The 15,932-nt window shown below is 39.7% G+C and overlaps 1 protein-coding gene across 1 annotated transcript in view; it reads right to left on the bottom strand.

Moving 5' to 3' along the window:
• slc16a10 (solute carrier family 16 member 10) overlaps positions 1 to 15,932 on the bottom strand; it is a 68,512-nt gene extending 52,580 nt beyond the window's left edge. Inside the window, exon 1 of the mRNA XM_030405746.1 lies at positions 15,216 to 15,932. Coding sequence (XP_030261606.1) covers positions 15,216 to 15,525 — 310 coding nt within the window. The 5' untranslated portion in view covers positions 15,526 to 15,932. The remainder of the gene's footprint in view (positions 1 to 15,215) is intronic.

Genomic DNA, 15,932 nt, shown 5'->3' with positions numbered 1-15,932 from the left:
CTTATTGTGAGTAGTGTAATTATTCAATGTTGATTTTGCAGTGTTTTGTTAAGGTTTTGGATTTGGACTATTTTAATATATAATAAATATATTTAAATATAAATCTTGATGAAATTATTTCAATTTATCAGTGTTTTTTCAACATTTTGAAGACATTTTAAAAAATACTGCGGTATACCGATAACTGTGATAATTTTGGTCACTATTACCGCGGTGTGAAATTTTCATACCGTTACATCCCTAATTGAATTATAATTAAATATATCATATTGCATAATAACACCTTCAATTTGCCGCTTCGAGGTGGTGTTGAATCAAAACGTACTGACTGTTTAGTATCTAGCTAACATGTCGGTGCATTGACCAAATGATCCTGTCTGCAATGAACACTGAGTCTATCAGCAGCAGATACACACCCGTAAATCTCCCTGTCAATCAGCCAGGTTGTCATACTGATTTCAGCATGCCTGAGACTGGATCTTTACAGCCATTTGCCCATGTGTTATCCAGCCCCATCAGACCACAGCCTGTATGGCCTGATAATGTGTGTCATGTGCAGGAGGCCCAACAATTGGTCCTGGTCTGCCACTGAAGTGCTGCTCTACTTCCAACATGTTTACCTGCTCTTGGCTTTATCTCGTGACAACCTTCACCTAATCTGAGTCTCAAGCTTACACCCACCTGAGATCAAACAGCCTGTCAAATATTGACCTGTGTATACTTTAAACTTGACAAGGAGTCACTAAATCCACGTAGTACTATATTTAAATTAAGTTGCACATGTGAGAGCTCCTTCCTCCAGTCTATTCAAGTCTGCAGGATGCACAGAAATAGGCATGTTACATTCTGACCCAACAACAGTTTACATAATTTAATACAAGACAAACACGAACATCTAATTTAAAAACAGGGTAGGATGATACCTGGAGGGATTAAGCTCAGAAAATGGCACAAATGCTACTTTAAAGTAAAAATGTGGATTGATTGAAAATAGACCCATTTTCAATGTTTAACATGCGTTGGAAAGAATAGATTCGCCTGCATTTTTTCTGGTCTTTTTCGTGCTATGATATTGCAAAAACGTGATTGATCAGTTGTAGTGATGGTTCTGGAGCAACATTAATTATGATGTTCCAAGAACAAGACCAACAGGGCAATATCAGATTGTGTTCATTAGATGTCCAAGTGGACAGATTTTGTTACCTTCAGGCAAAGAGATGTACACTATGTCATACTTTTCCTTTAACAATCTCTTTGTCCATGGCTTTTGGCAGTGACTTAAAATTTTCTTGAACAACATTTTACTTTTCTTTCTGTTTTTTCTTCAAATTGACCTGTTGCAGAAAATTGATAATTTGCCATGGTCATGTAAAACCTTAAACAGGTTTTTTAAAGATTTGCAGTGGCAGCAGTATAGAAGGGGCAAGGCACAAGTTTGAATACTGACCAACTCTGTATAATTTGTTTTTTAACCAAACCAACAAAGGCATTTTGCATTGAGGTGAAAAGAATTAGGACAAGGCAGAGGAAATACAAAGTTCAACAATATAAACAGCGAAAATAGAGATGAAGGCCTGACAGAAAGAGTCCTTCCCCTCTGATCTGATCGAGCTTCAATGGGTTCTGCCTGAAGGGAAGGGCTGCCTTAAAGATTTGAGTCAGGGTCTGGAGTAAGACTGTATGAGGACGTTTCAACAGCTTCCTTCCAAAAGCTGTTAGATGATCTGAAGCACTGATGCACTTAATGAGCCCTTAGTCATAGTTTTAGTTTTAAATTATTATATTCATATCTTGTGTGTTATTTTGTCTTCTGTTATTGATCCTGGAGAAACATAATCTCATTTTGTTGTACTACTTAGTTGCTACAGCAAAATGACAATAAACTAAAATAAATAAAAAACTGTGATTTATTCCGTGGCACAAAGTGTAACAGTAGCACCACAAGGAGACAAGCATATACCCTCATATCAATATGAAAAAGAGTTAACATACAATCTGCACAAACACACCTAGGACAGGTTTATATTTCTTGCTGATAGATTCATAGCTACTGCATTTACACTATATTTTACTGAGTGCTAAAGGAGACAGGTCAAACTCCAACCACTACTTGCACATCAGCTGCCCAGCTGTAGTGAAGTCTGCAGTCAATCAAACATCCTGGCTACCTCACACTCAGCATGACAGACTCTCATAGAGAATGATACTAACATAATATTTTCAACTTATCCATACTGTCAGCGATTCAGTTTCACATCCAGGGACAAAACATTGGCTTCATTTTTCGGTCTCCCCTCCATGTTTTCCTTTCACGCTGAATGAAAATACTATACAGCCAAAATACGGTCATGTGAAATCTTCTTATTGACATGAATGTCATGAGTTCAGGTTACTTCAGATTCATCAAAACAGCACAACCAAAGACTCTAAAGTCCCTGTTCAGTCCAGAGGTCTCTGGCTGCTCTGACATATGACAACAGGTAAGTGGATTTATGGCTGGAGGCCCAGGACTAACCCCATCTGGCATTCCCACAGGCAGAGAAACAGAGCCTATAATGCAGATGTGAAGGCCACTGACCTGAAAGTCCATGCCAGTGAATGGGCTGGACCTGCCCGCCCCAGCATTACTCATTTTGATTGGTTGATTACAATTTATCATTATCTTTGGCTCTAGAGAAGACAACAGCTGCCATGTGAGAGCTGATGACGTCTGTCTACGTGTCATGGTGAACCTGTGTAGTACATAATATGTCCTGTTTAAGAAAAGGTCCTTTCAATTGTCTTCTTGCCACAAGACCAAATAAGTTAAACTAATATATTCTTTCAGCACAACAAAAACAATTAACAATGGATCAGGGTTCCAGACTTACTTTTTCCACTAGTAGCTCAGGAGCACACAGCATTTGAGGAGCACCAGCACAAAATTGTTTTACAGCAATAACAACACTATTTTAAAGGAAAATATCAAAAAGTGAAGTCATGCTCAAAGGAAAAGTAATTTTCCATGACTTTTTAAAAGGCAGGCTGCAGCAGCTGTCTTTAAAAAATAGATTTTATAAAAAACAACAATTGATAACAAAAAGTTTAAACTGTGTTTAAAGTGTTAAAACTATATTGTTTCCCCTTTCTTACTGGGATACAGGCGAAGAAGAGGATTTGCTCTGTTTTTTATCATTTATAATCATATGAGTTAATCCATTATGATTTCTCATGATGCAGAATTTATCACTCAAAAACATTAAGGCATAAAGAGAAAATACAATGCAAATACAGTGCAAAATACAGGTCTGTCTTTAGCTTTAGTGATGTGTTACAGCACTGAAGGTCTGACCAGCTAACACTGTAGAGAGCCTGCTGAGACAAAAATGTGCTTACAGCAAGTATGTTTTTAATGTTTAAATCTGCTTATATTTAATGATAAAGAATCCATCTACAGCCACAACCAGCTTAGTGTTTGTTAATGAAAAGAGATCCAGGGGGCTGCAAAGATGGGATTTATTGCGTTATCAGAACAGGGAATTTAGATTAAATCATACAAACTACAGGCAGTAATTAAGTAAATCTGGTAGAATAATACATATAAGAGGCTAATGCGACAGCTAATGGGGATCCTACTAAACTAAACTGGGAGGATCAGGATCATCTGACCCCACAGCTTCCCTTGATGAAATGTCACAGCTAAATAGCCATTAGGTCAGAAAGTAATCCAGGGTCATATTCATATCCATTGTCCATGACAGGTAAACTGAATGGGTATAAATCACTGTGTTTTCAGCAGGAGTCGAAAGACAGCCCAGTCATGGTCACTAGAGTGAAAGGACACACAGGCCTTGCTAATTTGATTAAAACAGGACTCAAGGGAGATTTTCATTTCTAAAGGAATTTCAAATGCCAACATAAATTGACATGCTGTGGCACAAGGAGTGTTGTCCTTACACCCATCACCAGGAAATTAAAGTCTAAAACTTGTTTTTCTTTTTCAAACAGTTAAATGTTTGAGCTTCATTGTGTAGAATGGTGTGTGCAGAATTTGAAACTAAAAGGCTGTTTTTACATTCATTGCTAAATGTGTACATTATCTCTGTGCTCAATGAAAACCAGATATTAAGAGGTTGGGCTACGAGCATGATTTGTGACATCACAAATAGTCTGGAAGCCAATAGTGGTCCAATTCAGTATGCACAAGTGTGGTGTAGAAACTTGAAAATGAACTTTACAGTGAAGTAGAAAACATCCTGTGTCCAGCAGTTAAACTTTTAGGAAAAACAATATTTGCATATTCATATATGGTAGAATTTTAATGAGGTAATAATACCCCTTCCCTGCAAAAAAAAAAAAAATAAAATGTGGTAGGCACACATTAGAGAATTTGTGTGCATCTTCAACACAACAACATAAGTTCATAAGACTTCTGTTTTAGTTCAAGTTTAACAACTATGGATAAAGAAGTTTACAGAATATTAAATTAACAACTTTACTCTATTTCACACACATTTTTGGGGCGCTGTAGACATCCATTAACTGAGCTATACTGAATTCTGGAAAAGAATGTAATTCAGACCCGCTCCCCTAATCTAAGTCACCCCTTATCCTTTGTTTCATGTGGGGGTATGCCACTTTAACAGTATGTGAGTTTGCATTTGAGCTGCATGTTGCAACATGTGCGTTGGTATGTCCTCCACTGGGTCTCACAACACAGGAAGCTCAAATGGGTTTTCAATGTGTAACTGGCTGTATTTCAGTCCCACAGCCACACATGAAGGTTGTGCTTGTTTCAACAATGAGGTGTAGACACCATGCAGAACCAAAGTATGAAACTTTCACTTTCATGAGCTAACAAACAGTGCATTATTACATCTTGAAATGTATGAAAATTACACCCATGTGGGGTAAACAAAGCAGAATTTAACCACATGAGATATAATTATATACAGAGATATTACACCTCACTCATAGCCTACTGTATCAGTCTTAAACACTGCTTAATTTTTAATAGGCCAACTCTACTATGTGTCGTAGAGCTGTGCAATATATAGACATTGTATCATTATCATGATTTGAGACTATGTATCTGTCATCTCTGTGTACATGTCTTTTCCTGTTTTTAAAGGCTGCATTACAGTAAACTGATGTCACTTCCTCGCTCTTCAACTAAGACTTGCCTTTACACACTTAATCGTTATATCCACATAACTGTTGATTATTTATCAAAATTTAAATTGTGTTTACATTTTGTGATATTAATATTCATTCCTACAAAATGGTTGCAATTTCAGGATCAAGGTATTTGGTCAAAATATTGTGAGGTCTGATATCGTCACCCAGTCCTAGCGTTCATGAAGACCTTTTGGGAGATTTCGAAATATCAAGATATACAGTATAATGTATAGGCCCTATCACTCTTAGATATGATTTCTGCTTACATTTCAAGCAAATGAACAATGCAGCCCCTTGGCTTTTTAATATATCACTTATTATAGTAGTGACATATCTCAAGCACAGAAGGGACAGTACCATACGTGTCTGAGATAAAATTGTGCCAGAACAACCTCCTTATATTCAAGTCACACCCTAAACATGAACTATCTAATGAGAAACATGTTAAATCTCCTGTTGAGTAAAAGCCACATCCACTGAACTTCAGTTAGTCTCCAAGAACATTTGTCTACTAGCAGCATAAACATCAATTTTTAACTTATTTAGCCATATGTGCAGACAACAGACTCTTAAATGACAGTGTACTGAAACAGTAATCTTCATTTAAAATGTAGTCATTATTCTTCCAAGCATTGTTTTCTGCGCTGTGTTTTTTAAAACCTAGGGGTTTTCATGCAGAAAATATGCACGGATACAAATATATCTGTGATAGGCCAATCTCAGCCGAAAACACCAGCCAACTGATATATAGGTGGGCTTTAAAGCTGATGTCTTAAGATAGCCTTTTTTCATCCGACCAACTGTCAAAAACCTACAGGTAATTTCCTGACAATCTCTCTATAAAAGCAAATAACCTCTGTCTGTGTGTGTGTGTGTGTGTGTGTGTGTGTATTCCTCAAATATCTCTGCAGATCAGGATCAGACTGACCTGAGACTTTCAACATGGCTGCTGCGTGGTTCAAGGGTGTGCTATTTCGCATTTGTTTGGACTGCAATGATACCGTGAATAAATTATTTCATAAATGCTTTACAAATTCCACGAGCATTGTCCACCGGAGTCACTACAGTCACGTGCGCACCAGAGCCAATCACTGCACACCGTGGCCACGCGCGCACCAGAGCCAATCACTGCACACCGTGGCCACGCGCGCACCAGAGCCAATCACTGCAGAGCCCACCGCGACCCCCCACCTTAAGAAACAAGCAGATTTATACCTGCAGCGGCGCGAGCTGGACCGGGATTTTGCCGGCGGTTCGGTCCCGTTCTGTTCTGTGCATCTAAACTGACTGTTGTGGATTAATGAGACTAAAAGAGTCCGGACCGAGTCTGTTCGGGTCTGAGGAGATCCGGAGACGCGCGGACAACAAAGTGGAATCGGAATCTGTGGATCTGTGTGTAGCTAGCGGCTAGCTAGCGGCTAGCTAGCAGCTAGCTACACGGCCCACCTCCCGAAGCGACGGACCAGAAGCATCGGCACGTCCTAAACTGGACCTAGGGTAAATAATGTCCGCCACGCTTTTTCGCAAACATTGCCGTCACGTTTGCTTTGTGTCTGGTGCAGGAACAAACGGTAAAAACGGGCTTTTGTCACGAAAGTGTCCAAGCAGCAAGTTTGGTTGTTGAGGAACAGGAAGTTGTGGGAGGGACCTAGGCGGATGAATGACAGGCAACGACGGTCGGTGTGTGTGAGAGTTGAGAGATTTGTGACATTTAGCGTGTTTGGAGTGTATAGTTAGTGTGTTATGTAGTGTTTGGTGTAGTGTGTTTAGTGAGTAGTGGAGTCGTTTTTTTTGTTTAATGAGTCAGAATAATGAGGAGAAGCTGAATGTGGAGCAGGCAGTGCAGCTCTCCATTCAGCTGGAAGGAGCACAGGCAGACCTGAGCATTGCCTGCATTTAAATGTAAATATTAACATATAACTTTGTAAATTTTTTAAATGTATGCACACATTTCGATAAACAACAATTTATATTTGCATTATAAGTAAAAAAAAAAAAAAAAAAAAAAAAAGGTTTGTTAAACATATTTGTGGTTTTCACAGTAAAAAAATCTAACCTTTTCTACTCGGATTTCATGCTTTTTTGTGATTTTAGGTCCATTGTGTTAATAGTTTGTCAAAATGAAAAAATAACTGTACAGTCACACATGTGAGGTTGTGCTGAAAATAATGACACCAAGTAAATAGCTTTTAAGATGAAATATAATGGCAAAATCAAAAATAGTCAAAAACAGCCAATTATACCCTGGAATATCGGATTTCACAACAAACCTAAATATCCCTGACGTCCCACCTTCAAACACAGCCTCATTTGGCCATCCATGAAAAAGCTACTTAACCTCCCACTTTTTTTATAGGAATACACTTTTCTTACGGGCACTGCACTAGTAATGTAAAACAGAGAAAGGTAGCAAATCCTTACAATTAGGAAGATGGAATAATTTTTAATTTATAAGGGTTAGGGCCAATGATCAAATTTATGTTCACAGAAATAAACTTTATTATATACAAGCATGGATATTATGAGTATAAATCCATCTCAAACATGTGTATATAATCATGAGTAGAGCTACAAACATTTAGAAGTTCTTTTTTAGGTTCTCAGATTCCAGCTTTATAAATGTGAATCTTTTCTGGTTTCTTTCCTCCTCTATGAGAGTAAACTGATTATCTTTGACATCTGAGGATGCCATCTCGGTTTTTGGGAATAACTGACTGACATTTTTTACCATCTCTTCACTGTTATTGTCATCAGAGAGGCAAAACAGCAAGATTTAAACCTGAGCCTTTACATCTTAACATTTAAACTGAACTTAACTGACATCTTCAGTGTCAGGGCAGGGCCTCCACTCCAGCTGCAGATTCTAGACTTAACACTTGCAGGCAGCTGAGAAAATCCTGGAGATATCCCAGCAACATGCAGAAATTCGTAACCAAGGTTGTGATGTCATAATACAGAACACTTTTTGTCGTCTGATTGTACGCCCTAGGAAACCATGACACAGCAAGTGGAATGATAAAGAAGCTCCAAAATTTCAAGCCCAATGACAATTAATCCTTGTCATTCTGCCTTGATTTATACAACTGCAGACTGAACAAAGTCTGTGAGAGGTTTGGTTGGGGGATGACAGCTGGATGACAACTAGCAATGATGCAGCTCTTACACCAGATTACAGATGAAGAGCCCAAAGAGGAGGAACAGTGTACGATGAAAATAATTGTTAGTTGCAGCCTAATATCTGCACATTGCAGTGACATTAAGGTTAAGAAAAGATGGCTATGGGCAAAAAAATATTTTAATAAATCACATTGTAGTAACTACACCAGGGGTACTCAAATACAAATCTTAAAAGGTCACAAAGGTTTTTTCAATGACTCAAAGGTCCATGTGTTGCGGTCGGTCAGGCCACGTGCAATAATACTGTAATATTCAAAACAAAATGTCCTTTTCATTCAAAACAACAACAAAAATACAAGCTAAAATAAAATGTCATTTCCATTTTTACATAAATTAAAATACAGAGTTGAATGTTTCCTCTTTTTGTTTGCCTTCAAACATTGTGTCCATCACTTCAGTCATGCATTATTTTATTATTTCTGCATCTGAGAATGGCTTCTTGTGCTTACCCAAAATCCACACCACTCTAAGTGAGCACTTTTTGTTGTTGTGTCATAGATGTGACAAGAATCCTGCTTGCAGCTTGATATGACGATTTCAGTGCATTTGTTTGTGTTGTGCTTACCTCTGAATTTTGAGGAAATGTCTCTTCAAAATTCCTATGCTTCGTCTCATGATGCCGTTTCAAATTGGAAATCTTCATCACAGCTTCTCCTGGCATATTGTAACGCCCCTTGTGGACTGTGGCGCAATGACTGTTGGGTGTTCTGTTGGTTTAATTATGGTTCGTGAATGTGTTTGTGAATAAGGTGATATGTAAGATGGTTGTGGGTTAATTCATGTCGTTTGTTCTGTGGTTAAATGGTTTTGAGTTTTAACAAGGATGATAAAAATTTTGGCACCGTCAGTTAAAGGGTGTTTGCCGGGAGAGAGTCCCCGTCTGTTGGAATGCGCGAAAGACTGTGATGAGTCTTTGGCTAGAACTTATTAAACTACATTCAGTCAACTTCTTATTACCGCTGCAGTGAAAGGAACGTTGGTCTTGTCCTGGTTGGAGGGAAAATGAAAGCAAATTTTAAGTCCCTAGTTCTTTAAGTTGCCCATTTTCACTGTCCACTTTTTTTTAGCAGTTTACTTGGAACACGCCATTTTCAACCTCTTACAACTGGCAAAATGCGAATACGCAAACTGCACCAAAAACGAAAGTGAAAGTTAAAAATTGCGCTCGCAGTAGTGAGTGACCCAGCTGTCTGTCTATTGTCGGCATGGAGACAAGTCCCGGTGCTGACCCAACCAAAACACATTGTGAAGGAATAACAGTTCGGGGGCCACAAACAGGAGGCCCGGGGGGCGCCTATTGAGGGCCGCTGAACTACACTGTCTGGCCAAAAGAATTCAAACACACTAATATTTTGTTGGACTGCCTTTAGCTTTGATTATGGCACGCATTGACCAGGGCATCATTCTTATAAGCTCAGACAATGTCACAACATTTATTCGCATCCAGAGTTGCATTAATTTTTCACCAAGATCTTGTCTTGGTGATGGGAGAGTCAGGCTGCTGCGTAGTCTTCTTCAGCACATCCAAAATTTTCTATACAAGGTTAAAGTCTGGACTCTGTGGTAATCAATCCATGGGTGTAAATGATGTCTCATGCTACCTGAACCACTATTTCACAGTTTTAGCCCCATTAATCGTGGAACTGTCATCCTGGAATATGTGCGTGTCACCAGGGAAGAAAAAATCCATTGATGGAAAAACCTGATCATTCAGTAGATTCAGGTAGTCAGCTGAGACCTGACCAACTGATTAAACCCCAGATCATAACACTGCTCCAACAGGCTTATACGGTAAGCACTAGGCATGATGGGTCCATCACTTCATCTGCCTCTCTTCTTATCCTGATGTGCCCATCATTCTGAACCAGGGTAAATCTGGACTCATCAGACCACATGATCTTTTTCCAATCCAATATGCTCCTTAGCAAACTGTAGCCATTTTTCTGACTAGCCTCCCTGACAAGTGGTTTTCTTGAGGCTCTGCAGCTGTTTAGTCCCCATGTCTTGAGTTCTCTTCACATTGTGCCAGTGGAAATGTTCTTACTTTCACTATTAAACATAAGCAATGAGTTCTGTTGTTGATTCTTTACGATTTGATGTCACCAAAGATGAAGTGTTCTTCAATCACGGTCATCCGCAAAGATAATGGTTCAAGACTCTCCTTTCAGGTTTTAACGATGCATTGGACAGTTCTTAACCCAATTTTAGTAGTTTCTTAGTTGTTTTCTTTGCTTGATGCAGGGCACTATTTTGACCTGTCTGAAACAGAGTAACATCTTATCCACAACCACAGGATGTGTCTTCCAACATGTTTGAGAAATTAGTAGCTCCTCACTTCTTCAGTTGGGGTTAAATAACTTGTTGCCATCTGAAACATTTAAATCATTGCAGTAATTATCCAATGGAAGGCTCTTTCGTATTTGCCTAGCTAAATCCAGGTGGTGACGGTTTTTTGGCCAGGCAGTATACGAAGGTCTGCAACAGGAAAACAAGACTAGTCTCCTAAGTGAAATTTACACTCGCTACATGTCCATCCACCACCCTGACCCACACATCCTCACTTTCAACCTTGCTACGTACTATGTGGCACACTACTTCATGGATTGTGACTGAACACTAGCATTGGATGTAAAATATGAGATGCGGAATCATCCTTTCTACGAATACAGTCATCTGCTACTAGGGCTGTAGCGATATGCTAATCTCACGATACGATACGATACACGATATTCAGCTCACGATATGATATATATCACGATATTCAGCCAACGATACGATTCGATACGATTCGATACACTTACATCATTTTCTGAAAGATTTTAAAAGGGACAGTGTGATTTTGGTGACATCTTGTGAGTGAATACGACAATACAACCATTGAATTAATTGTAGGGCTGGGTATCACCAGGTACCTCACGATACAATACCATCACAATATCTTGCCCTCTATAACGATAATATCACGATACAGCGATTCTGCGATAATCGACATATTGCAAGAAATTTCATCCACGATACATCAGGGTATCTGTGTCACTGAAGAAATTCAGAATTTATTGACTGCACTGAATCCATTTCACAGGAATTACAAAACATTGTCAATCAATTTCACATGAATGACAGCCAAGTAAACAAAGATTGTATATTGCACAGTGTCTCTTCTTAACACGCACACTGACTACAACTATCATTAAATATCTATATGTGTGGGTTTCAGAGCTACTTAAACCATTTTTTAAATTTTATTTGGTTGTATACCTATGTTTGAATAAAGATAAAGCTGTCCTCCGAAGAGGGGTGGTGGGCCAACAACAAAAAATAAAAAAATATTATTATTATTATTTTATTTTTTTTACATTTTTAAATATCGATATTTGGCACCAGTGTATCGATAACGTACCTCAAGACGAAATATCGCAATATATCGTAGTATCTATATTTTGGCACATTCATCATTTCAAAACTCAGCCCCAGAACACAACCCAATGAAATACCCATAAATGACAACTTCTGACAGAATGATGCAACACAAAGTCAAATTCCGTTTTCAATATGTGTGATGACAAAGGTTCAGGTTCAGCGAACCAAGATAATACAGCTGTGTGAATAGTAACATGAGTGATTCAGGCTGAGATGAGCTGGAACGTGGCGTTTTGTCTTTTCAAAACCAACCCTCTGGACTCAAACCTGACTGAGCCTGATCGGTAATCTACAAGAGTGACTTGACAAGTTCTGACTACCTAGAAACTTACTACAGTATTGCAGTCAAGTCCAACTTTTTCAGGACAGATCAAATCCAAAAGGAACCAGGTTCAAAGGTCTAGAGAGACCAAGTGATTACATAACATTCTGAATTTGGACCAGCTCCAAAAGGCACCATGAGTTCTATTCATCACTTACCTAAATCATTACATTTAGTAGAATCTTTTTGATTTGAACGTCACTTGTGTGTTTTTCTTATTTTTGTCACTACCACTTAATCTAGGTTCACTGGATTAAAACAGTCCTATTTAGGGGTAAGGGATATATGAAATAGCCAAATAAATGCCCTAAATCCATGACGCAACATTCAACAAAATGTATTTTCTATCACACAGAAAATTACCTCCAGTTAGGGTTCAAACAACAAAAAAAACATTCACACCTATAAGACTCATAAAAATACACAACAGTTCCATAAATCAATAAAAGCACATTTGCAAAACTACATTAAAAGAGTAGTGTTGTGCCCTGCTGCTACACAAATCAACACACAATATTAAATTACATATAATTAAAAGTACTATTATTCAACTAAAGTTATCTTTAACAAGTAAATCTCCATCCAGTGCCTCGATCTCACTTGCAAAACAGAAAAGGAAGAAAAACCCTTGGTGGAAGTTGCATAAGCGAGCCTCGAGTCCACCCCCCTCCCCACATTGCCATCGTCCAGTTGTCTCAGCCTGACAAGACATCGCTCATCAGGGCAGATAGCCAATGAACTCTGGTCAGTAGGGGAGGGAAGTGGGTGTCATGTGTGTGCACTGGGTTGAGCTTCAGAGAGTATATCCATGTCAGACAGAGCTTCAACAGCAGCAGCAATTTGCATTTGTTTAAAGACGAACAGTCATTTGTCTTAAAGTGGACTCGTATGGAATCTTTCTGGTAGATGTTGTAGACTCCGAGCACGATGGCGTACTCGGAGAAAGATGGCGTATTGGAGAACAAGACGAAGCTACATCTTTGTACATTATGTATATGGTGTACATGATAATTACAAAAACTAGATGCACAATGGTGCACGAAGGTGCATACATGCATCTTAAAAATCTGATCATAGTCGGACTAACCCAATAATTCGGTTTTCTCAAGTGTCATGTAAACACACTGTGTGAGGTTCAGGAGGTCATGATCAAATGATCTGTGTCTGTCTTAAAACTGAAGTTCTCACCTGAATTCCAAGTTCCTCTGAATCACAAAACATTTTGTTCTCAAGACAAGTAAAGAGAAATGACACATTGGCATCATAACTGCAGTTATTTGCACTCTGCTTTGCTCCACCATACCTCAAGTGGATGTATGCAGAACCTCCATGTTGCTGCAATTCCTGCAGTTGAGGGTCCTTCTAGTGGCTTAATTTTAGTGATTATTGCCTTTAAAGGCAGAAGCACAGGATAGTTAAACAATATGAGCAGAATGCAGATGTTACAGAATCTGAATCTATAGAACCCTTACCCTCTTCCACTTTAAAGGTATAATTTGTTAGAAATGGCTGGCTCAAAGGTAGCTCCAAAACTACAGGGGCAGCAAAATCAGTAACTGCTGCTCACTACACTGTTTGCTGTAAATTGTTTGGCTGTTGTATGTTGCAAGAAGCTGCCATTAGAAAGTAGATTTTTGGCCTGATCTTGCCATCACCAATGTCTTTCGGAGCTCGCCGACAAAGAGCCCCAGATGAGAGACAGATCTGCGCAAGCTCCCATGAACAACGATCAGTATGTGTGTACTATTCAAAGATACGATCCCGGAGCTCGGGGAAAGCTATCAGACTAAACATTTGGTTGAGTCACACACGGAGGAAAATACAGGAGCTATTAGACTACACAATGTATGCTGTTTTACCCTGCCACCTTTCTAGCTTCAAACAGTGTTCTGGGACAGTTTGAATTTCTTCTCCAAAACTGCATTGTGCCCCTCTAAACTATAATTCTGGTCATATTTTAGACCATTTTAAGTTCTCTCATATTGTTATGGAAGCTTTTAGCCTACACACAGGGTATTCTTGAACTTTTAGATTCTAGACAGATCAGCAAAGGGGTTTCCATACAAGTTCTACTGTTACATACTAATCTGCCAACAGCAGCGCCAACAACAGGTGGTTGCAATCACACAGAACAACATACGGTCATTATTTATGGGTTAAGGCTTCTCGACCCCACCCACACCCACATAAGAAGGGAGAGGGCTATGACCTTTGTCTGTGACTCTGACCCTCCAATGCTCTCTCAGCACTGACCACTTGAACTTTTCAAAGATGTGAATGTAGAGAAACATGGAAACTCCTCTATCACTCATATTCACTGCCCATGAGTCAAGATCAGGCTAAAGATAAGTCCTACACACTATTTATTTGTATTGACTGGGTTGCACCACGAGAGGCATTACATGTTGTCTGTTGAATGTTTCAGTCAATGACAAGGTGAATTATTTTACTTGGTTCATATACAATTTAAGCAAAAAATTCTGTCTGTCTTCAAATGTATCTCTCACACTCACACACTGTTTTGTGACAGAAACCAGTATAACCACATCAAAAAGGTGTGTCGCCACATTTAGTGCCATGGCATTTGCTGGCCGCCAAAAAGCATTATATCACTTCTCTCTCCAGATTTCAGTCATTTCCCTCGGTTGCCTTCTGTCATGCAGGAAACGACATATGATATTGCTTGCTAGCTGACATTAGCAACTTACAGTTGGCTTAATGGGAAACACACTTTCTGTTATAAAACAAACAAAAACAATTACAATAAAAAAAATATATATGTGTGAAGAGCCATAGACTAAGCATTGCCTTTCCACAGAGGCTGACAGCATGTGGCTGTGGAGGCTCAGCGCGGTGTGTCCGTCAGGAACACCGCACACGTCAACTTCAATTCTCTGTCGCACAGAAGGAAGCCCTTCAGAGGAGTAACGTTAAGCTCAACGCTACAGTTCAGACCGCATCTTTGGGACACGATACATGACAAGATAACACTACGGAACTTCGCATAAGAGCTGACGTTAAAATAATTATTTTACATGCTCATTTGAGGCCGTTTACAGGAAATCCAAACGGCCAGCCTCTAGCTATGCGTCACCTCAGGTTGAGGTCCGGGTCGTCTCCACTCCTCCTCCTCACTCACCTGTCCTGAAGCGGAGGTCTTCATCGTTCTCGGAGCCGAACTCTCTCAGGAGGGAGAGGAAGAGTATACCGAAGGCGTTCTGGATCCCGAACACCGAGCCGTTACACCACATGGCAGCCAGCATAACTATCCATCCCCAGCCGCCCTCGGGGTGCACAAACTCGACCTCCTCCGGTCCGGGCGCCTGGACGACCACTTTACTGTCCCCGTTCTCTTCCTTCTCCCCCTCCGGCCGCCTCTCCTCGGCGGGCTCACCGGCGGGCTCACCGGCGGGTACCTCATCCTTCCCTGCTGTGTTAGCCTCTGGCATCTTGTTGCCTTCTGACACTGAATCAATGTTAGGTTTATATTCAAACTGCCACAGCTGCCCTGTGCCGTGGTGTCGTCTGGTGGTATGTAGCCTGCGATGACACCTTAAGACAGATGACAGTTCAAATAGAAGTTATTGACAGCGCTCTGGTTAGAATAAGGTTGGATCCATTGAGGTGAAGCTTAAGTTAAGAGCGGTATTGATAAGTCGATATCTGTTCCTACAGTAACTGTCAGAACGCTTCTGTTGCAATATTATAAATAGAGAGCGGAGGGGCGGGACTCCGGGGAATCCTGCAGCTGATTGGTCGCTGTCATTTACCCGTGACGACCACGTATTGAAGTACAGACTAATGTCGCTTTAATATGTAGGTTTGCACAACTAAAAAGCTAAGTCATATATTATGC

Source organism: Sparus aurata, chromosome 22 (genome assembly GCF_900880675.1).
Source record: "Sparus aurata chromosome 22, fSpaAur1.1, whole genome shotgun sequence".
NCBI classification, from domain to species: Eukaryota; Metazoa; Chordata; class Actinopteri; order Spariformes; family Sparidae; genus Sparus; species Sparus aurata.
This window is presented reverse-complemented; position numbering and strand designations above follow the sequence as displayed.